General features: G+C 36.8%; 4 protein-coding genes across 6 annotated transcripts; 3 read left to right on the top strand and 1 right to left on the bottom strand.

The window, feature by feature from the left end:
• The first annotated feature begins 1,395 nt into the window (after positions 1 to 1,395).
• Positions 1,396 to 5,826, top strand: LOC136248223 (probable outer membrane protein pmp20). Its single transcript, XM_066040034.1, has 3 exons — positions 1,396 to 2,993; positions 3,043 to 5,709; positions 5,817 to 5,826. The coding sequence occupies exons 1-3, from the start codon at positions 1,396 to 1,398 to the stop codon at positions 5,824 to 5,826; spliced, it is 4,275 nt and encodes a 1,424-aa protein (XP_065896106.1).
• On the top strand, positions 5,795 to 8,725 carry LOC136247609 (uncharacterized). The gene is made up of 2 exons (XM_066039372.1): positions 5,795 to 7,845; positions 8,525 to 8,725. Exons 1-2 carry the CDS (start codon positions 5,906 to 5,908, stop codon positions 8,592 to 8,594), a joined length of 2,010 nt encoding a protein of 669 aa, XP_065895444.1. The 5' UTR covers positions 5,795 to 5,905; the 3' UTR covers positions 8,595 to 8,725.
• An 8,182-nt stretch (positions 8,726 to 16,907) lies between these two features.
• LOC136247601 (uncharacterized) lies at positions 16,908 to 20,997 on the top strand. Of its 2 annotated transcripts, XM_066039364.1 has the most exons (8): positions 16,908 to 17,647; positions 17,699 to 18,139; positions 18,184 to 18,315; positions 18,382 to 18,661; positions 18,752 to 19,163; positions 19,211 to 19,313; positions 19,369 to 19,671; positions 19,885 to 20,997. In XM_066039364.1, the coding sequence occupies exons 1-8, from the start codon at positions 17,177 to 17,179 to the stop codon at positions 20,785 to 20,787; spliced, it is 3,045 nt and encodes a 1,014-aa protein (XP_065895436.1). In that variant the 5' UTR covers positions 16,908 to 17,176; the 3' UTR covers positions 20,788 to 20,997. The 2 variants fall into 2 exon arrangements, with proteins under 2 accessions (XP_065895436.1, XP_065895435.1); XM_066039363.1 differs by having other exon boundaries at positions 18,382 to 19,163.
• Positions 20,753 to 22,262, bottom strand: LOC136247602 (ATP-dependent DNA helicase RecQ-like). Of its 2 annotated transcripts, XM_066039366.1 has the most exons (3): positions 22,167 to 22,262; positions 21,812 to 22,094; positions 20,753 to 21,763 (listed from the first exon to the last, which is right to left on the bottom strand). In XM_066039366.1, exons 1-3 carry the CDS (start codon positions 22,207 to 22,209, stop codon positions 21,010 to 21,012), a joined length of 1,080 nt encoding a protein of 359 aa, XP_065895438.1. In that variant the 5' UTR covers positions 22,210 to 22,262; the 3' UTR covers positions 20,753 to 21,009. The 2 variants fall into 2 exon arrangements, with proteins under 2 accessions (XP_065895438.1, XP_065895437.1); XM_066039365.1 differs by lacking the exon at positions 22,167 to 22,262 and having other exon boundaries at positions 21,812 to 22,160.

Raw genomic sequence — 22,262 nt, 5'->3', positions numbered from 1 at the left:
GTATGTGCACATGATTGATTGTGTTTCTAATAGCCATATATGGATATTGGATGACTGTTGCAGGTGCAAGTTTATAAATACTGCAGGACCTTCAGGTCTTCACAGTATAATATAGTAATTGTATTCATTTGTGTGTGCATGTAAATTAGGTGGTGAGTGTAGCTATAGTAACTCCAGTGGCGGATCTAGGAATTTTCAGAGGGGATTTCAGGTTCAGGAAGTTTTTAATAACTTTGATTCCGCTATAGTCCAGCTGGGATTGCTAACTCAGTCTTATGGCTCAGTGGCCTATACAGCTACATATATCTATAGTGAATCATAAAAATCACTCCAAAACATTGTTTCATAGTTGCCTTCGCAGAAAGTTTTGAAGCAAAACAGCACTAAAACGATAATTATTTTACAGGCGCTTAACACGCTTCAACGCCGTAATGCCAGTTTTAGTGATTTCAAAGGTAAAAGTATAAAATTTGCCCAATAGAAAAGGCCCCAATGTGATACACTATGCATACTCACACGAATCGTAAATTAATTAGGGCACGCCCACTTTTTCAGAGGGGGTTTCAGCTGAAACCATTGCAACCCCCCTGTATCCACCACTGAATTCTAATACCTGATGACCTATTGACTGCCTGTTACAATATTGTAGTCACATGGTGTATAGTCCTTTCAGCCTGCAGCACACTATTATAATTTTATTCATTTATTGCAGTGTGTGCATGTTAGTGGGATGAGTGTTGTATGAATTCCTACTAGCCATATATGGATGATCAGCTGACTGTATGGTATTCAGGTGTTCAGTCACATGATTTAGCACATTATCTACATGCACATCATACCATACATGTAATAATAGTATTATAGAGGTACTATCTCTCTAAGAACCTGAGAATGCCATACTAGATCTATTGTACATAACCAGAATTGAATGCAGAAAGTCTCAGACTAACAGTGACTTGAAAATACAGTTTGATTGAAATGATTATGATAATAATAACAACCCACTCTTGGTGGTAGCAGAGCAACCCGTCGTTACTGTTAAGAGGGTGGTTAAAAAGATCACGAGGAAGATTTATTATGCTGCACTTGACAGTATCAGTTTATGGATCCTGTTGTTTTTCTTTCAAAATCTTGAGCAATGGACATGTACCTGTGTCAAAAACCGATGACCAGCTAGCTGTATTTTATCTGTAAAAAGCCACACATTATCTATAATCAGTAACTTATGCAAGTGTATATTTCTTTTGTTCTGCTAGCTAAACACTACAAAGTAATTTAAGGCTGGTGGCTTACTAACATGTTTGTGGTTCCACCACTTATATGACTTCTTGCATTATTTAAGTTTAAGCTTTACACAGTTGTAGTTCAGTTAGTTTTGAGCCTGCTGTTACTAAAATGATAACCGGTGCATTTCTGATGCTAATTTTCTTCCAAGAGATTAGAATAAGAATTTCTGCTACTGACACAGGTACTAATAGTTCAAGTCTTCAGGAAGGACAATATGCAACTAGAACCTATCGTTCACATTTTGATTCACTTGTTGATGGAGCTAGTAATAATAGTATTATTAATATATCAGCTACAACTGTTTTGTCTTCAATTGTGGTATTAGAATATCTTGAAAACATCACAGTTATTGGAGACTCCATTGATTGTAACAATACTGGATCAGTGAAGTTTATATCATGTAAAAATGTCACCTTTGAAGGTATCAGCTGGGAGAGGTGTGGTAATTCAACTAACCCTGCAATTGGTTTCACCCATTCATCCGATGTTGTGATTCAGAGTTGTTCATTTCATCACTCAACAGGACAATCTGTTGTACTGTCAAACATGTCAGGAAATGTGTACATTAACAATTGTCAGTTTATACACAACAATGAATATGAGGGTCACGGTACAGCCATATACATCTCTCAATCTGAAAATCATGTTCAATCAAATATGGTAGTTGACATGTGCAATTTTACTTTAAATGGACATGCTGAAAGTGTTGTTTACATTGATGGAACACCAACCTCCTACAATGACCTTACTATTCAAAATTCTGTATTTGTACAAAATGAAGGAGTACCCATATATATTTCACATACTAATCTTCACCTTAGTGATACTGTATTATTTGAACAGAATAAAGCCATTGCTGGTGGAGGCATATATGGTATCCATTCTAACATCATATTCCATGATACATCTGATGTGATGTTCTACAATAATTATGTTGAGACTGATGGTGGGTGTATATACCTAGATGAATCTAATGTTTCATTTATAAGCAATTCAACAGAAAATTTTACAAGGAACAATGCACAATCGAATGGTGGTGTTATATATTCTACAAATGAGTCTATTGTCTATTTCAGTGATAAATCCATGGTAGTGTTTAGTGACAACAAAGCCTCCAGTGGAGGAGGAGCTGTATTCTGTGAAATTGGTTCATTTGTTACATTTGAGGGAAGTGCATCAATAAAATTTGTTAGCAACAGTGCATCGATTGGAGGTGCCGTTTATATTTCACAGAACTGTGTCATCTCATTTAATGGAATGTCATGTGTTACATTTGCAAGCAACAGAGCATATAAAACAGGGGGAGCTATTTTTGGCTTTGATAATAGTTCAATTTTATTTGACGGAGAAAACACATCAGTGGTATTTGTTGACAATGTTGCTTTCCGTGGAGGAGCAATTCATGGGTCGTACATCACATTTGGTGGAAGTGGAAATGTAAATTTTGCTAAAAATTGTGGGTTTGATAGTGGAACAATTTCTGTAGAAAGTGGTCATATTAGATTTGATGGCAGCACATCAGTAACATTTGTTAACAATGCAGTTGGTGGGCTGCTGCCGATTCCAGTTTGTGGGCCGATTCCAGTTGGTGGGCCAATAGCAGGAACTATTACCTTAAGGAGTTCTCATCTAACATTTACTGGAACCACATCAGTAATATTTAATGATAACACAGCAAGTTATGGAGGAGCTATTTATGGAATTACGTAGTTCTAGTGTTGTATCTGGTGGAAATGCTTCTGTTGAATTTGTTAGCAATAAAGTGTTTCGTGGGGGAGCTATTAGCATAAAAAACTCTAGAATTATATTTAATGGAAACACAGTAGTGAAATTTTATAACAACACATGTACAGCAGAAAATTATGGTGGAGGAGCAATTTATGCAGATAATTCTGCTATAGCATCTAATGGAAATGCAAATGTAACTTTTATTAACAATAGAGCCACACCAGCAGAAGACGGAGGGGAAGGGGGAGCTATTATTATACAAAGTTCTACTATTACATTTAGTGGTAGCACATTAATAGCATTTATGAGCAACATGGCATCTAATGGAGGGGCTATTTTTGGATATGATAATTCTACAGTTGTGTTTGATAGAAATGCATTAGTAACATTTGCTAACAATAGTGCAACCCAGCTAGAAGCACATGGGGGGACAGGGGGAGCAATTAGCATAGAGGGATCTGTTATTGCAATTAATGGGAACACTGCAGTAAAGTTTGATAGCAACATAGCATCTAATGGAGGAGCTATACATGCATCTAATACTTCTACTATTTTGTCTGGTGGATATGCATCAGTAACATTTGCTAACAATAGGGCAACTCAGCTAGAAGCCTATGGGGGGACAGGGGGAGCTATTTGCATAGAAAGGTCTGCTATTGCATTTAATGGGAACACATCAGTAAGGTTTGAGAGTAACATGGCATTTTCTGATGGAGGAGCTATTTATGGAGCTGATTTTGCTGTAATTGCATCTAATGAAAATGCATCAGTGACATTTATGAACAATGTGGCTAACCAGCTAATGCAAAACACGTTTGGTGGAGGAGGAGCTATTTGCATAAATGGTTCTAATATTACTTTTACTGGGAGCACAGTGATACAATTTTATAGTAACATGGCATTTAATGGAGGAGCTATAATAAGTGGAGCTGGTTCAAATATTTCATTTAATGGAAAAAACATTTCAACAAAATTTATAAATAATAGTGCATTTATGGATGGAGGAGCTGTTTTTGGATATACCTCTACTATTGCATTTGATGGAAACATGTCAATAATGTTTTGTGAAAACACTGGAAATAGACATGGAGGAGCTATAGCAGTATGTTCTAAATCTAGAATTAAATTTGATGGGAAAATCGTTTCAGTAACATTTGATAAGAATTATGCAGGTGTAAATGGAGGAGCTATTTACGGGTCTGGTACTGATATTGGATTTAATGGGAACATTTTAATAGAGTTTGCTAGGAACAGTGCAAGCAGCAATGGAGGTGCAATTCATGGAGTAAGTTCTAACATTACATTTGATGGAAACGTGTCAGTGGAATTTCATAATAATCATAAAGCAACCAAGGGAGGAGCCATTTATGCAGAAACTTCCAATGTAACATTTTATGGAACTTTTTTAGGAATGTTTGTTAACAACAGTGCATACACAAGTGGTGGAGCCATTTATGGAAGTAATTCTAGGATTATATTTGATGGAGAAGACAACACTGCCTCTAAGGGAGGAGCTTGCTATGGATATTCTTCTGTTAATAAATTTTGTGGAAGTAGTTCAGTAACATTTGTTTCAAATGGTGCAACTGATGGAGGAGGTATTCATGGAATTGATAATTCTGTTATTATATTTGATGGAAACACAGAAGTGTTGTTTAGTAGAAATACTGCCACATATGGGGCTGCAGTGTATACGAGTACTAACTCTTCTCTCAGATTGAGTGGAGATTCAATTGTCAACTTTAATTACAATATTGCAGTTGAAGGAGGAGGAGCATTATACTCTTCAGAGCCCAATATTATATTTAATGAAAACACATCACAATCTGTATATGCTTCTAGTATCATATTTTCAGGGAACTCTACAACACTCTTTAGTAGTAATACAGCAACACGTGGAGGAGTTGTATGTTCTTTGAGAAAATCTTCCATTTCATTTCATGGATACTCAATTGTAACGTTTAGTCATAACATTGGCACAGAGGGGGGAGCTTTGTACTTAGAAGATGCTGTTGGTGTCTCATTTGATGGAAACACATCAGTAACATTTACTAATAACAGTGCAGAAACTGGTGGAGCTATTTATGCTAGAATGGAATGCTATATAGTATTTGATGTGAATTCACAGGTGAATTTTAGTGGTAATCGAGCTAAACTAGATGGAGGAGCAATAGCTTTTGTTAGTAGCTCTATTGTTTCATTTACAGGAAATTTATTGAAATACAAAATAGCTAGACAAAATTACAAAGCATCCATGAAAGATGCTGGCATTAGATTCTGTGGTAATTCATTTGTTGCACTACAAAGCAATGAAGCAATGCGGTGTGGTGGAGCCATATACTCATTTAGCGGTACTGTTATAATTTTTGAAGGAGACTCCAATGTAATGTTTAACAACAACAAAGCTGAAGAGCAAGGGGGAGCAGTTTATTTGACCAGCCAATCTGTCACCTTCTTTATAGGAAACTCTCAAGTTTTATTTGAAAACAATAAAGCCAGCCTTAGTGGTGGAGCTATAGGATCTCTTGATGATGGTTTAATCTATACTGGTGATGCTTCCAATTTAACATTTTATAAGAATAGTTGCAGCTATTTTGGCAAAGCTATTTACCTATTTGAAAACACTACTGCTAATTTTTCTGGATACTCACAAATAACATTTCAGAAGAACACAGCAACAAGTGGTGGAGCCATGTATCTGGACAATAACTTTACATTGTCATTTGATGATTATTCTAATGTCACATACTCATGTAATTATGTCGATCAATATGGTGGAGCTGTTTATGGTAATCTTATAGGAAATATTAACAGCAAAATTATTGTTAATGCAACATTCAATCATACCCATTTTAAAAGCAACACTGCATCTTCCGGTCCAAATATTTATATGGATATACCAATTACATGTGATAAAAAATGTCTTAATCAAATTATTGTGGATAGTTCATATTATGATGATTTCAGTGATAGCAATTTTACTGATTACATCCGTACTCAACCTAGTAAACTGGTGTTAAATAACACAGCTAAATCTGTTCACCTTGGCGATGATTCTGATATGAATTGTATCAATAGTACATATCTAGTTGAAGGTATAATGCTTGGACAAGAAATAATAACTGATGCTTGTGTACTGGACCACTTCAACAACACTGCTAGTGCAACACAGTTTACAGTAAACAGTAACAATGAGACGTATCATATTGATGGTCCTTATGTTATTTTGATATCATGTGACAAGTTTCGAGGTATTAGAATAATAGGGAGTGAAGTGGGTAGTCCAATAAATGTTTCAATGACAATAACATCACAAATTGATAGTCAGTCTGAATTTAAAAAAATTTCAATACAACTAATAACTGAACTATCACCATGTCACCCTGGTTTCCATTATAGCATAACATCACAAAGGTGTGAGTGTTATGATGAGACTGATATTGTAACATGTTCTGATAATCGTACATCAACAATCAAAAGAGGTTACTGGTTTGGTCAAAGTTCAGGTAGTGATAAAGCAACAGTGTCAGTTTGTCCTAAAAATTACTGCAGTTTTGATTGTTGTGAGGCAACTAATGGGCATTACCAGCTCTTTCCTGAAAGGCATAATCAGTGTAATTCACACAGATTTGGTACCGCTTGTGGTAGTTGTGAAGAAGGCTATACTCTCTCATTTGATTCTGTAGTATGTGTAAGAGGTAAGAAATGTCCAACTGGACAGACAGTAATGGTAGTCACATTTTCAATGATATACTGGATAGTCATAGTTATACTAGTGTTTATTATGACATACTATCATGTTGGGATTGGTTATTTGTATGCTATTACATACTATTACAGTATGCTGGATATTTTACTGGATCAAAATTTGTATATATTTCAAGGATTGTTTACAACTGTAAGCATTTTCACCAGCATAGCTAAAATAACTCCACGATTTCTAGGACAACTTTGCTTGGTGGAGAACATGAGTGGAATTGATCAACAGTTCATTCATTATGTACATCCACTAGCTGTCACTATCATTGTTGTATTATTGTGTTTATCAGCAAGAATATCTTACAGGTTTTCAGAATTTTTTAGTAGAGGAATCATCCGTGTTATATGTTACCTATTGCTGTTATCGTACACTTCTGTGGCCACAACTTCATTACTGTTGTTGAGATCACTGACATTTGATAATGTGGATAAGGCTTACACTTACCTATCACCTGACATAGAGTACTGTCATGGTCGTCATCTACCATATTTTATTGTAGCAGTGTTATGTACACTAGTGATTGTGATTGGTCTACCACTTATACTGCTACTAGAGCCATTTCTAAACTACAAGATCAACTTCACCAGGATGAAGCCATTACTGGATCAGTTTCAAGGATGTTACAAAGACCAGTATCGTTGCTTTGCAGCTTATTACATGATTTGTCGACTTGTTATTATTGTGATAATCATTGCAAATCCTACATTGAATATCACTGTCCAATTTTTACAGGTTGCTTTGTGTACAATGTTGGCTATGATACAATTGATAATAAGGCCATATGTAAGTAACATTCTCAACATCTTTGATGGGTTTGTTTTGCAAATAATGATCTTGATTTCAATAGTACCACTTATTGAGAGGTACAATCAAAATTTGTTGCTATCAGCTGCCTTCATTCTAATAGCACTGCCTTTGATAGCATTTGCTGTGATGGAACTGTTCATCCACAAAAATGGTATTAAGAAAATAAGTAGGCGCATACGCCATAAACCTAATTCTGCCACTGATCACAGGAATTATTTACTTATGGACAACCTTGCACCAACAACTGTTAAGAAGCTGAACAGGTGAGTGTACATTTAGCTATATTTAAATAGTAGTTGTTAGATACATGTAACATAAGAAATCTTACAACTGGCCAGATCAACACATGGTACAGTGCTGTGGACATAACTTGGCAAGACAGAATACTGTATATATAACAGTGTGTAACCTTTAATTACTTTTTATTTTGTTTGTTTGTGTGTTTGTTTATATGATTGTAATAATAGCTACACTGCTTTTTACTGTACTAAGTGGCTGAACTCATTTTGGCATATCTGTTAAATCTGTTAAAATTTTAAATAATGTTCTTAGCTTCATAGTTGTAGATTTGTAGTTAAAACTGATATTTGATCATGTTTTAGAAGTTTAAGATAGTTATGTTTCCTTGAAATGATTATAATAGTAATTATATTACAACTTCATCAACATCATAAGAAACACTCTTTCCATCCTCATTTTGCAGAATGTATTTTTAAATTTGATATTCACTGATATTACAGTCTTGATAACACTTCTGTAGTTTTCACCCATTTGTCCCTTGCTCCTAACAAGCTATAAATAGACAAGTATTATAAAATATGCATTTTAATTTACAGGTGTGTAGTGTACAGTACTTATTACTAATCGGGTCTCTGTGCATGAATATTAACTAAATTTTGGCACATATATTAAGTAACCATATAAGTGTGAATATTCACACAGAACTCGTCATAAAGGTTATGCCCACTACCAAGAATCTTTATTGGAAGTGATGAATGATATTGATGTCTGACATGATGTGGTAACATTCGTGCATATTAATAAACAGTGACAGATTTCAAATAATTATTCTATTATGTGTGTGTATGTGTGTAATATTCAATTCGTGTGAATCAAAATGTGTAATGTCTATCTCTTGATGTATTCCACCATACTTAACATTGCTATTTTTGTTACTTAATTTTTTTTACTTGTGCAAGTTCAATGAAAACATGACATTGTATAGGAGATTTTTTGGCCTTTGAAGGTGCACTAACCAATAAACATTTCAATTAGCTAGCTAATGCTACTAACTATTAATCTAATCCAAAAGGGCTGAGCTATGAAAAAAGAGTGTGACCATCAACATGTCAGGCTAGTTTGAGAAGATGTGATATTAAAGGATGGCAGACAAGAAATGGCAGCAGCAATATTAAGGACCCTTTTACATCTGACAAAACACAATTAAAGGACCCTTATACAAACTGAGTAGAATAAGTTTCTAGAGATGGCTCCACCAAATTTGGATTTCCAGTTGGAATGGACTATGATAGAAAAAGCCAATGTTATAAAATTCATTCATGTATATTTTAATTGTGGTAAAATTAAAATAATACAAAATGGCTGAAATCATTTTGTTATATTTGTATGATGAACTCATATATCAGCTATGATATGCACACTTGAAGCTATATGCAGTATATACCATTTTCATTACTTCAAAGAGAAGAGAGTGCTCAGGAATGCATCAATGAGAAACACAGAGGTGGTATGTATATGTATGTATGTATGTAAGACATGTAGTGCTAGGATTATTCAGTGATTAAACAACCCAAAGGAATGATGTAACAATTAGAGAGGTGGTTATAAGGTGTGTTTATCCACTGAAAAATCCAAGCAATGCATGTTTTAGACAACAACCTCTGTAATTGGAGTTTTGTAAGTAACTCACAAAATATGCAATTTGTTTGACAAAATTTCTGGCTATTACCTAGTAGCACATGGTATACTGTACAGGTATCCTGCTAGAACAAAAACCCTGCATATACGTAATTTGTAAATATCAAAGCATCTTTAAATAGATATTCCTCTAAGGAAGTATGTTAAAATTTTTCCATTTCTTATTTATTAATGGATTCCAGGCATTCTCAGATTTCTTTGATGAAAGCGTACTATCTCCTCTAATAGTGACACTTCACAGGATCAATTGTGGCTTTTAGTTTTATACAAGTGAGCCAGAGTTAGCCAGTGGACTTGGAAAAGAGTTTTATTGAATGAAGATTAGTTTATATTGCTGTTTTGTTTGACAATAGACACCTGGTGTGATACGATAGCACTGGGCAAGGCACTTTTAGTCATTATCACTGTATACTCATGGCTAGTTAAGTACTTTAGTGTGCTTAAAACATCATTATGGGCTCAAATGTCTGCTTTATATTGCTTACAAGTGCACAAAAAATTGGAATTTTCAACTAGAGTAGGGACCATAACACATCGGTAAAAAGTACTGAAACAAGCTGGAGTAGTCCATGATATTGAATAATTAAGAAGTGTTATATCCCTACTGTGATCAAGATACCATAACGGGAATGCACAGCAGGGATATACTGTAGCTATCACTTCTTATTGTTTTACTGTGATTTAATATCATGCACTACACCAATTTGCTTCAGTACCTTTTATCTATGTGCTATGGTCCCAACTCTAGTTGAAAATTCAATTTTTTGTGTACTTGTTTGTTAACTTTTTTTGTAAACTATACTATTATGACTGGTGAGTACACTGTGAAAGAAATTGCACTATGCACCCCAGCTATTTCAATTATCATCTGAAAAGTGAAGTATTTATTATGCTCTGTTTGTCAGCTATGTTAGACCCGTTACACAGCATTAAGAATCAAGAACTGTTCGAAAAGTACCCCTACAATCCATGCATACCACATCAAAAGAAAGAAATGGTTGCCATTTACAGTATACTGTAGATTCAATCTCAGCAACTCTTTGTATTTTTTGTTTGTATGCATGCACAGTTTGTTATCCACAATCAAAATTCACATGGTCCCATATCAATACACTTGCAAAGCAAGTCTGCAGGTTACTTGCAGGCGAGCCATCCAACATATTATGTACCCTAAGAATTAAAGGAAAATGTCATTGTACATACCTTATAAACCATGGCTAGCTGTCCATGGTGGCACATTTTAGTACGTTAAGGCTGCCAATGGTATACTTACGTACATGGACCATGGCTTTGATGCAGGAGCAATACTGCAGATTTGTTTTTATAAGAATCGATTGTGTGAGTTTTTTACTGCTCATGTGATGAAATCATTGCGTTCTACCTCAAATGGATGCATTGCCATCCTATAATTTATAGACATAGTATCTTAAGGTGAGAACTAGCTCTATAGGGTGGGAGGTCATTTTTTATTTTTCACTATTAAAGAAAATACTCTAAATCAAGCTGTCTGATATTATAAAGGTTAACTAAAGTCTTTTAAGATCTAGTACTTATGTTTTACCACCGTTTCTGAAGTGCAAGTGACATTTGCTGTTCTGTAAAATGATAGCCAACCTTCTTAGCATCAAAATACATGTGCATGTGATTGATAACAGCAATAATTAAATTGGATGTGATGGGGTAAAACGGGATGCAAGCGGGGATGAGAAACAATTAATCAAGTTTTCCTGGCCTTACTGAGAAGTTAGTTACTACATATTCCTAAGCTACTAGAATTTTTAAAAATTGTAAGATTAATTTTAAAATGAAGTAGGGATCTATGCAACAAAAAGTAATGAAGCAAGATGTGAATGATGGTATTACAGCATAGCTAAGTGGGAAAGTCCCTACTTTGGAATTGAGCAAAATAATATTGCTATAGCTAATGTGCCAAAGTAGGGACTTTTCCACTGAACTATTATACTGTAATACCATCATCATTCATATCTTGTTTCACTACTTTTTGTTGCATAGATCCCTACTTCATTTTAAAATTTTTAAAAATACTGGTTTGTTTAGTTTTGTTGTACCACAGCCTAGCTAGCTGCATGTAACTTGTGACGGTTCTATTAGAATATCATACATGACCGTTGTATTAGAGTATATCTCGAGACAGCCAAGAGGTTAGTCTGGCGTCGCCCGCCCCTTCGCAAAAAGTAAGGGTCTGGAGAAATACAAATACCTAATCATTTCAAAAGGAATTCAATTAGACAGCGTACGTAATGCCTGTTACATCAGATAATTGTACTTCAATTCGAACAAAAGCATTGTGTTGCCAAGGCAATTTCTGTATGAATGTCATTGGCATGCACTAATTGGCTAGCGCCGAATCTGGGCGCTAGAAATGATTTAGTATCTGTATTTCACCAGACCCTTACTTTATGCGAAGGGGCGGGCGGCGCCAGACTACCAAGAGGTGTGCAGCTGGCTAGACCAATAAGGCGTGAGGTCATTTTGTTTACTGTTAAGTAAATAGCTAGCTACGAACCTATCGCGAAAGAGATCCCAGTCACGAACTTGAACTACTAGTATGCTTGCACATATCTATATAGTCTTATAGTAGCACCATGACTGAAGTGTAGACTCGTCCTCCAGACCCATTCTCCGGGGTGGGCGTTTATCGATTGGAGATTATAAGCACCCCCCTCCGAAAGGGTCTCGTGAAATGCCCATACCTTTTTTGTACGAGAAATCGCCAGATACTGGCGAATGTTGATTGGTGTTTAATAAATGTAAAGAAGGTGTCTATTCCAGGGTGATGCGTCAGCCCTACAATCGGGTTTCCTTTGGCGGGAGTTTAGCATCATGGAAAGTTCAGCGTGCTACGCCGGTGTCACTACAGCCTGAGATGGATATCCTGGACGCTGTAGCTAGCGTCTCCGCTGGCTTGAATTTGCAACTAAAGGATAAACAAAAAGAAGCGATTCAGAGGTTTTGTGAAGGCCATGATATATTTGTTTCTTTACCGACTGGGTACGGAAAATCAGTGATATATGGTATAGTATTGCCACTGGTGTTCGATAGACTGAGATGTAGGTTGAACTGCATTGTCTGAAAGTGTACTATATTACTTTTGTTATATAGGCCAAACTGGAAGCATTGTTTTTTTTTTTTAAATGATATTTAATCAGGGAAAATAGCGTCAGCCAAAGAAGGCTGTTTTTCAGCTATGTCCTGAGAGCACAACAAAAAATTGTTGTTTGCATAAGCCCTTTGGTTGCAATTATGAAAGAGCAGGCAGAAAAATTTAGTGCCAATGGAGTATCTGCAGAGTTTGTAGGTGAGGGCTAGGTTGACCATACAGTAAAGTCAAGAGTTCTCAGAGGAGATGTTCAACTGTTGTTTATAAGCCCCGAGAACCTCTTGTACAATGTTGTTTACTGCAATATGCTATTAACGGACCAATATAAGAAATCTCTTGTTGGGGTTGCTGTGGATGAAGCACATTGTGTTAAGACTTGATTATTAAATAATATTTTATATATACACCATGTCATTTTTAGGGGTGATAAATTCCGTACAGCTTTTCACAGGAAACAGAGTCACATTTCTGGACCAAAAATCAGCATGGAAATGTACAGGAAATGTAACTGTTGAATTTACTATATCAAACCTGGAGTAAACCTGTAACCCGTAAATGTCACATGTTGTGACATTTCCTAAAACATTGGAAATTTCAAGTGTCTGTACATTTCCTCTGCCAAAAATTTGACACGTTAGATTTCCTGCATGTATTCAGAAATTTGACATTTACATGAGATTTTCTTAGTCAAGGACACATGGCATGCAGTGACATTTCCTACACTATCCAGAAATTTGACATTTACATGAGATTTCCTAATCTAAGGACACAGCATGCAGTGACATTTCCTACACTATTCAGAAATTTGACATTTACATGAGATTTCCTAATTTAAGGACACATGGCATGCAGTGACATTTCCTGTAATATTCAGAAATTTCAATGAGATTTCCTAAGTCAAGGACACATGGCATGTAGTGAAATTTTAGTCCGAGATTGTCACTCCAGCTGCTGTCATACGTGACTACTGTAACACTTTACAGATTAGGATAAGGTCATGGTGTAACCTAAATGCAATATATACGGACAGAGGACACGTCATGTAAATTTCAAGAAATATCATATTTACTGGACATTTCCTACATTAACAGGAGGACATTTCCTACATTAACAGGAAATGTGGTTCTTATACATTTTGCAACCTCTATTAAAGTAATAGTTGTAATGTACTAATGCTGTCTGTCCTTGCCATTTAGGAAATGTCATGTGTCCTGAACTGGTGGAGAGGATACTTGAATGCGCACTTGGTACCATACTGTCCCCCATCTATACTGTGCTTAGGAAATGTGTTGACACATAACATTTACTGAAATTTCCTAGACAGGAAATTTGCATTTCCTAGACAGGAAATTTACATTTTGACACTACCTATCCTGAGTGCAGGAAATGTAAAGAAATTTATGAAAATTTGATCTTTCCTGTGTTCCAGAAATGTCAGTAAATTCCATCTATCCTGTATTAGGAAATGTCAAGAAATACCATCAATACTGCTATTAGGAAATGTCATGGAAATTGTGCCCTATACTACTTCAGGAAATGTCAAGGAAATGTGCAAATTTCATGAACACCGGAAATGTACAGAAACATGGAATTTCTGTACATTTACTGTGGATTTCCGAATACCTAAAATGCAGCTTTTCTTCCTGTGTTTTGCTGAAATAGGAGAAGTGCGCTGCCTGGTTCCAAGTAATATTAATTCTTATGGCAGGCACGGCCACTGCTACCACTCAGACATTTCATGTGGTTTCAGAGCGACTCTCTTCAGAAACCAGTATATAGTTATAGCAATATCCCCAAACAGAAGAAACATCAAGTTGATAGTGCAGCCATCAAAATCTTTGAAGGAGTTTTCCAAGGCTGTTGCATTGCAACTTAAACAGAAACAGAAAGATTTTCCTAAAACTGTCATTTTTGCTCGCACCTATAAAGATTGTACAAGGCTGTATTTGTGTGTAGCATGTTACTTAGGAAGGTACATTACATCACCTGCAGGAGATCCCAACTTACTGAAGCATCGTCTCATTTCCATGTACACACGAGATTCAACGAATAAAATGAAAACCATGGTAATGTCCTTCTTTTCAAAAGAAAGAAGCAAACTGCGTCTTGTCATTGCTACAACCTCATTTAGTATGGGAATTGACATCCCAGATATCCGCCATATTCTTCATTGGGGTCCTCCATCTGACTTAGAACAGCACTTCCAGGAAATTGGACATGCAGGCCGAGACGGAAATAATTCTGTTGCAGTATTGATGTTTGAGAAGGCTACTAGGTATATGAAACAAGCTTCGAGGATGTATGCTGAAAACAAGACTGAATGTCGACGACAAGTTCTTTTCAATAACTTCATAGAGTATGAACATGATGATTGCCCAAGGAGTACATGTTGCGACATCTGTGAACTTGTGTGTGAGTACTGAGCATGCAAAACACACTATAATTAATTTCAATTATTGAAATTTTAAAATTACTGTACATACTAAATTAACATCACAATAATGCAATAATCCTTTATAAATTGATCACATTTGATAAGTACTATATTTCTGTAAAATCCATTTTTTGATGTTATCAGTGGAGTATTGCTGCATGATTTCTTTGATTGATTTGTACACAGATGGTGTTTGTCTTAAATTAGCAAAAACTTTCTGTTCTTCAAGTTCTTAACCATTTGTGCACACTCCTTTTTAAAAGATGGTCGTGTATGCCGTCCAAACTCTCTGTAAATCCCAGTTTCAGTTAAGAGGGTATCGCACACTTGGTGTACAAGTCCTACTGACCTAGCTGCACGATCAAGTGCTTTTGGTGTTATGTTTGAATGCAGGCCTCTTATCATTCCTTTAAGACGACAATTTAAATGTTCGAGATGTAAGTCACAGGGAACATTGCATCCCTTAAAACCCTTGGTATTGACACACCTTGGCGATTTCAGTTGGGCAGCTTGTTGTTCAGAGAACAGGCAGTGGTATTGGGTTAACAGAATGACAACTTCTTTACAATAATTAAAGCCAGGGCCGCCCACAGGGGGGGAACTGGGGCATTTTTCCCCGGGGCCCCAGCCTGAAAGGGGCCCCAGGAGGCCCCATGAAGGGCCCCCTGAATAACCTGTTTAAAAGATCGATATACTCTAATAGAGCAGTCAGATCTAAATACTCTAATAGAGCAGTCACAGTATTCTTCAGAGGAGCAGTGTAGCAAGCTTATAGATAAGGAGATACGGTTGGTGATGGGTAGTTATTGTCATTGCCAGCAGGTTGTCACCTTTTTTTTTTGGTCTTCACCTTACAACTTGGGTGAAGGGCCCCACTTTAACTCTTTGCCCTGGGCCCCTTAATTTCTCTGGGTGGCCCTGATTAAAGCATCGACCTGCCTTGAACAAATTTAACAGAAATTTGTAATAAATCATAATTCTGTCTCCGTCTCCTTCTCTTATTGAGTCATTGAACCCATGCCACAATAGTCCTAATGTTAAAACTTGTGTAGCATACAATTGAACTTTGTCACTAGCTTTTATTTTAACATCTGGTTCAAAAGTGATAAACTGGACTGCAATTTCTTTAGCAATAGCTTCCACTGAATCAAACTCTGCAGCTGAAAGAAGTTGTTCTGCAGCAGCTATGACTTGTGCGTGTACAGCAATCAACAAAAAGTCTTCACAACCTTTCATTTCATACTCTTACCTTTGCCTGAAAATTGATCAAACTTTTAAGCTGTGGTAGACTTACTTTCTGAGTACGAAAAGATGATCCAAATAGCTTTTGATGAATTACCTGAAATACAATTGGATACTGACATATATAATTATAAAGCAAATAAGATAATTATTCTCACTTTACAAAGACGTAATTTTGCATGCCAGTATTCAGACAATGGAATAAGGCCATGAAGCCTCTGTTTAGACTGTCTTCTCGTGTCACTATCTGAGCGAGCAGCTGCACTCCCAGGGCAGCGAGCAGCTGTTAATTGGTCTCCTCCGAGTAATATTTGATGAAATGTTTCACCAATGAATGCCTGCATTCCTCCTCGTTGTCTTCCACTTCCTCATCCTCAATATTGTAACAACTGACAGTTGTTTTGGCAGGTACAAGTTCATGTATTTCATCCATAATAACACACATTTCATCTACTTTTAATCCGACTCAATCGCCTATGATTAAGTCGATAGAGCATGATTGCAGCTAAAAACTGACCAATGTAAATTTGTCCGAAGAAAGAAAGACGATTTGGACAAGGTCAGTACAATTAGCGATTTCCAACCTAGTCTCGTCCTCGCAGACCCTTCTCTCCGGGGTGGCGCTTATCGATTAGAGATTATAAGCGCCCCCTTCGAGAGGGTCTGGTGAAATGCCCATACCTTTTTTCTCCAGAGAATCGCCAACTTTGGCGAGTGCTAATTGGTCCGTAATAGTTTCACAGGAGGCGTTGATAATGGAGTGGTATATCGTAGCCACAAAACTATCGTTTTTGGCGGGAGTTGCTGTCTCAGTTGCCTTGTGGACCTCGTGGCCGGAGTACCCTAACTGACTGGAGAGATGGTTACGCCTAGTGGTTGTTGTTTGTGCCGTGCCTGTTTTGATTCACCAGACTTGAAAGGGAAGGGAAAAGAAAAGATATACACCGGGAGAAGTTGTGCCACTGAGAGAAAAATATTAGAGAAGTTTGTTGAGACTTTTGAGTTACCACGGTCTTTGTTGCCAACTGATGGTAAATTGTGCTATTGTTGTTTAATGAATCTGAAGAATTGGAATAAGAAGATGGCAGAGATTGCTGTTATACAAGAGGAAGTTAAAGGACACCTTCAACAATCAATGTCACAAAGATCCAACAGAAGCAAGCGGACTTTGTCTGATGTAGATAGGGAGGAATCGGCAGAATTGCTTGAGCCAGCAAACAACACATCAGAAACGTCTTCAGTGATTCAAGCGGCGGACACTTTAGACCCATCAGAGCCAGAAGAGAGTGTGACAAACAACGCTGATGAGTCGTTTGAGGTGGATGTTGATGTAAGCATACTATTGGTTTGTTCTATTCCTTCATTATTACTTTTGTTATAGGTTACCATCAAGTATAAAAGTGGATCACGAACAATAGAGATGACACTATCAAGAAAAGAGCCAGTCAAAAAGATGGCCTACAAGAGCTACCCTTCTCTAGCATCATCATTTGTTGATTCGCACATAGATGAAGCTTTGAAAGCTGTGGGTAAAAGGATACAGGAAGAAATTGCTTTTATTTGTTCAGACAAAACGAATAGCATACTCAAGGGAGATAAAAAGAATATTATGAATTTTTCATGGGATAAAGTATTTGCTGATCTGAAACACCACACGCCATCTTTAGTTAAGCTACTTCAATTGATCAACCCAAAAGCTGCAAACAATCATGCCTTGATATCTGTGTGGATCGCAATGATGGTTAAGTGCCGAAATGATAAACTATCATTAGTTCAGAGAGTCTTTTCTGTGTTTTTATATGGGAATGCCGTTCATAAAGAGGTACAGAATTCTATTATATTGTTGTATTGATCATATTTCCTTAGGTGTACAAATTGTTGCAACCATTCATGTTGTGTATGTGCCACAAGTCAACCCTTAATGTGATTGATGACCTAGTTGAAGATTATGATGCATCACCTCAGACATGGAAGGACAAACTAACCCAACTTCTTCCGGTACAATATTATGTATAATATTATGTATCATTACAAATTTTGAATATATATATATATATATATTAGGATGATTTTGAAGTAAACCCAGATGATTTGGACTATGACAATAACAGTGGATTGGGCTCTGCTATAATGAGTGTTTTAGGATGGGTGTCACAAGAAAATGAGTTAGCTGAGCATGATGATGATTTAGACGCAGTTGATGATGTGGATGCAGTTGATGATGTAGACACAGTTGATGATGTAGATGCAGGTGACGATGTGGATGAAGCATCTAGTTCTTGGACTATGTATTGTAATGATGAGGATGAAGAAAGTAACAATGATAATGGATCTGACACAGATAGTGAGTATGATTTTAGTTTTCCACCCACTTGTGAAGAAGATATTGCCAGTGCTGGAAATGATAGTTTGCACGATATGTCTTCCTTTCCAGCCGTTGAAAGTCGTTTATCTGCCATGGAAAGTCACACTGGTTCACCCATGAACCCTATTAGTAATGAAGATAGTGTTGTTACCAGTACTGCCCCTACCAGTTCAACTAATGCAAGTCATGTAGGAAATATTGAACCGGAGAGTGTTCAACAGACATCTTCTACACTCCCAAAATGGCATGGATTCAAACTTGTGGGTGACAATATAGATAAAAATGTTCGACCCTCTTTTAGCAGATCAGACAAGAGTACCCAGTCACTTCACTGTTTTCATTATTATGCCGCACTCGACCGGGTAAATTTGTCATCGTTCTCAGATGCTACTCCTAATATGGAAGTTGATGCTGAAAAACTTCTCATAAACCAGGAAGATATTGCTCAGTTACAAAGTGATGCTGTTACTCTGATTTCCAGGTAGAATATTTTTGGTTTTGTTATTATTTATATGATTTCTTTAACAGAATTCTAGTTCGTCATCTTCCACAGTTCTCTTCTCAAGCAAAGGATGTTCAGTCTCACATTAAATGCAAATATGAGAAAGAAATGTCATCCAAGTCCAATGTGGTAGGTCGCAGATTTTTTGTAACAAACTTCACATGTGATATTTATCATCGCACAGGTACCCTTAGGTATAATAGACAAGAATGAGAATAGGGTGGATGAAATGTGCCACATTATGGATAAACTTCACACCTTAGTACCTGGAAAGACCACAGTTACTCATTTTTTATTACCTGAGGAAGAAAATGAGGAAATCCTAGGTGAAACATTTCATCAACTGTTAGTGGGCGGTGATCAGGTTACTGCTGCTCGCTGTCGGGGAAGTGCTGCTGCCCGTTGTGACATGGACACAAAGACATCTCGTCTTTATGGTCTTGTACCAGTTTCAGAAGACTGGCATGCCAAATTATGTCTGTGTAAAGTATGTTATTTGTCATCCAAAACACAATGGAACCTCTCTCTAATTAAATCACCCTCTTGTAAAGGAGACCACATTTTGGAAAGTTATCTTTTTACTTTAAGGGCAAAAAGCACAACAACTTTGTGGGTTATTCTCGCATCAGAGGTTCCGTTGTTCACTGCATACTGTATACAGGTGTATATTGCATGGTGATATTTTTCTATTTTTCTATAGGTTATTTATCGGAAACTCTTTCATTCGTCTCTGCTTCGGCAGAAGGGAAGTTTGCCACAACTGAAAGTTCTTGTAAATTTTGCAGCGAAAGTAGACCCTGAAAAATGTATGAAAGGATGTGAAGATTTCTTCTTGATGATTCTACATGCACATGTGGTAGCTGCAGCTAAGGAAATTTTATCAGCAACTCCATACGATTCTGTAGAGAATCTGGCTAAAGAAATTGTACTACAGTTTGTTACCTTTGACCCAGACGTTAAAGTGAGGAAAACTGATAAAGTATTTTTGTATGCTTTGCAAGTGCTGAATCTTGTGCTTCTATGGCATGGATTTGATGACGCAATACGAGAAGGCGATGGTGACAGAATATTGACATACTACAAGTTTATTTTAAATGTCTTTAAGGCTGGAAGATGCTTCAACTATTGCAAAGAAGTTGTCATTCTTTTGACTCAGTATCACTGCTTATTCTCTGAAAGACAAGCGGCACAATTGAAGTGGTCGAGATGTATTAATACAAAAGGATACCGTGGATGTAATGTATCGTGTGACTTACATTTAGAACACTTAAATCACCGCCTAAAGGGAATGATCAGAGGACTGCATTCTAATGTTACACCAAAGGCTCTCCGTCGTGCTGCACAATCTGTAGGCATTGTTCATCAAGTCTGCGGCAATATAACATCACAGACAGGATTATATCAAGAATCAGGACGACACACAAGGCCAGCGTTTCACAAAGAGTGTGCTAAAATGGTTGAACAACTTCAAGAACGAAGAGTTTTTGCAAGTTTGGGTAGAAAACCAGCTGCATATAAACATATTAAAAGTGTATTGCAGCAGTATTCCAAGAAAGAAATCAAGGCTTGGATAATTGAAAAGTATGGTACTTACAAAATGTAATTTTGTAATTCACAAATCATACACGTTGAAGGCATTTTACAAATTGTGCAATCACACTTTCACACACCACAGCATTTGTAATAATATTATGAGTTGTATTATTATATGGTTGTAATGAATAAGTATGGTGCTTACAAATTGTAATTTTTACAATTCAAAAATCAAAATGAGATTGAAGTACAAATTGTACAATCACAAATCATGTCACATATGTCACAGCATTTACAATGTGGGTCTGTTATGAATGTATTGAATAAAATTTCCAAATAGGTTTTTACGTCGGCATTCTGTTTTGCACTCAGCATATATCCTCATGGCTTGTTTAGTAAATCTATTGGCTTTTTCAAACATAAGTATAGCCAAAGATTCCTTTCCATTTCGGCCTGCACGTCCAATTTCTTGAACGTATTGTTCTATATCAGTTGGAGGGCCCCAGTGAATGATCTGACGGATGTCTGGAATGTCTATACCCATACTAAAGGATGTTGTGGCAATGACTATACGAAGAGTGCTGCTTTCTTGTGTAAAAGAGGCCATAATCTTGCTCTTCATCTCGTCAGTAGTAGCACGTGTATACATGGTTATCAAACGATACTTCAACAGGTTAGGATATCCTGCAGGAAAAGTTATATCCTTCCGCAAGGAACATGCCATAGTCAAAAACAGGTTAGTGCAATCTAGGTAGCTGTGGGTGAAAATCACAGTTTTGGGGTATCTTTTTCTCTTGGCTTTAAGCTCCTGGACAATGGTTGCGCCAAACTCCTTTAATGATTTAGACGGCTGCACTAGTAACTTTATGTTTCCTCTGTTTGGTGACACGGCAACAGTTACTGGGTTAAACAGAGACAGTCGCTGTAAAACAACTTGAAATGTTTCAATGGTAGAAGTGGCTGTGAGTGCCATAACATTGACACTGCTGGGTATGAGACATCTTACTTCTCCTATTTGAGCAAATGCAGTACGGAATTTATCTCCCCTGTACAAAAAAATAACAGTTAGCAACACTATGGTACTTTTAGTTTACCAAGTCTTGACACAGTGTGCCTCATCAACAGCAACGCAAACGAGTGACTTCTTGTACTGATCTGTTAGAAGCATGTTCCGATATACCCAATTGCACAACAAATTCTCAGGGCTTATAAATAACAGTTGTACGTTTCCTCTCAAAACCCTTGACTTCACTCTAGGATCAGTTTGATCCTCGCCTACAAACTCAGCAGATATTCCTAAAGCACTGAATCTTGCTGCTTGTTCTTTCATGATTGCTATCAATGGGCTCACACAAACAACAATGCTTCCTGGTTGAGCTGTTATTATGAAGTTTAAAAACATGATTATGAAGTTTAAAAACATGGCAATCATAAAGCAGGTCGACTTACCTCTCATCTTATCAAACAGTAGTGGCAATAAGCCATAAATCATCGATTTGCCAAAGCCAGTTGGCAACGACACAAATACATCATGGCCTTGACAAA

The sequence above is a fragment of the Dysidea avara genome, chromosome 2 (genome assembly GCF_963678975.1).
Source record: "Dysidea avara chromosome 2, odDysAvar1.4, whole genome shotgun sequence".
Taxonomy (NCBI): Eukaryota; Metazoa; Porifera; class Demospongiae; order Dictyoceratida; family Dysideidae; genus Dysidea; species Dysidea avara.
Note: the sequence above shows the minus strand (reverse complement) of the source record. Positions and strands in the feature narration are given on the sequence as shown.

What these genes read in the sequence shown, in the direction of transcription:
- LOC136248223 (XM_066040034.1), top strand. Translation starts at nt 1,396, where the DNA reads ATGATAACCGGTGCATTTCTGATGCTAATTTTCTTCCAAGAGATTAGA. An exon ending in GGAGCTATTTATGGAATTAC is followed by an intron (nt 2,994 to 3,042) that starts GTAGTTCTAGTG and finishes TGAATTTGTTAG; the next exon opens with CAATAAAGTGTTTCGTGGGG.
- LOC136247609 (XM_066039372.1), top strand. Translation starts at nt 5,906, where the DNA reads ATGGATATACCAATTACATGTGATAAAAAATGTCTTAATCAAATTATT. An exon ending in ACTGTTAAGAAGCTGAACAG is followed by an intron (nt 7,846 to 8,524) that starts GTGAGTGTACAT and finishes ATATTCACACAG; the next exon opens with AACTCGTCATAAAGGTTATG.
- LOC136247601 (XM_066039363.1), top strand. Translation starts at nt 17,177, where the DNA reads ATGGTTACGCCTAGTGGTTGTTGTTTGTGCCGTGCCTGTTTTGATTCA. An exon ending in GGAATGCCGTTCATAAAGAG is followed by an intron (nt 18,140 to 18,183) that starts GTACAGAATTCT and finishes ATATTTCCTTAG; the next exon opens with GTGTACAAATTGTTGCAACC. An exon ending in CCAAATTATGTCTGTGTAAA is followed by an intron (nt 19,672 to 19,884) that starts GTATGTTATTTG and finishes ATTTTTCTATAG; the next exon opens with GTTATTTATCGGAAACTCTT.
- LOC136247602 (XM_066039365.1), bottom strand. Translation starts at nt 22,149, where the DNA reads ATGATTGCCATGTTTTTAAACTTCATAATCATGTTTTTAAACTTCATA. An exon ending in GCACACTGTGTCAAGACTTG is followed by an intron (nt 21,764 to 21,811) that starts GTAAACTAAAAG and finishes TTTTTTGTACAG; the next exon opens with GGGAGATAAATTCCGTACTG.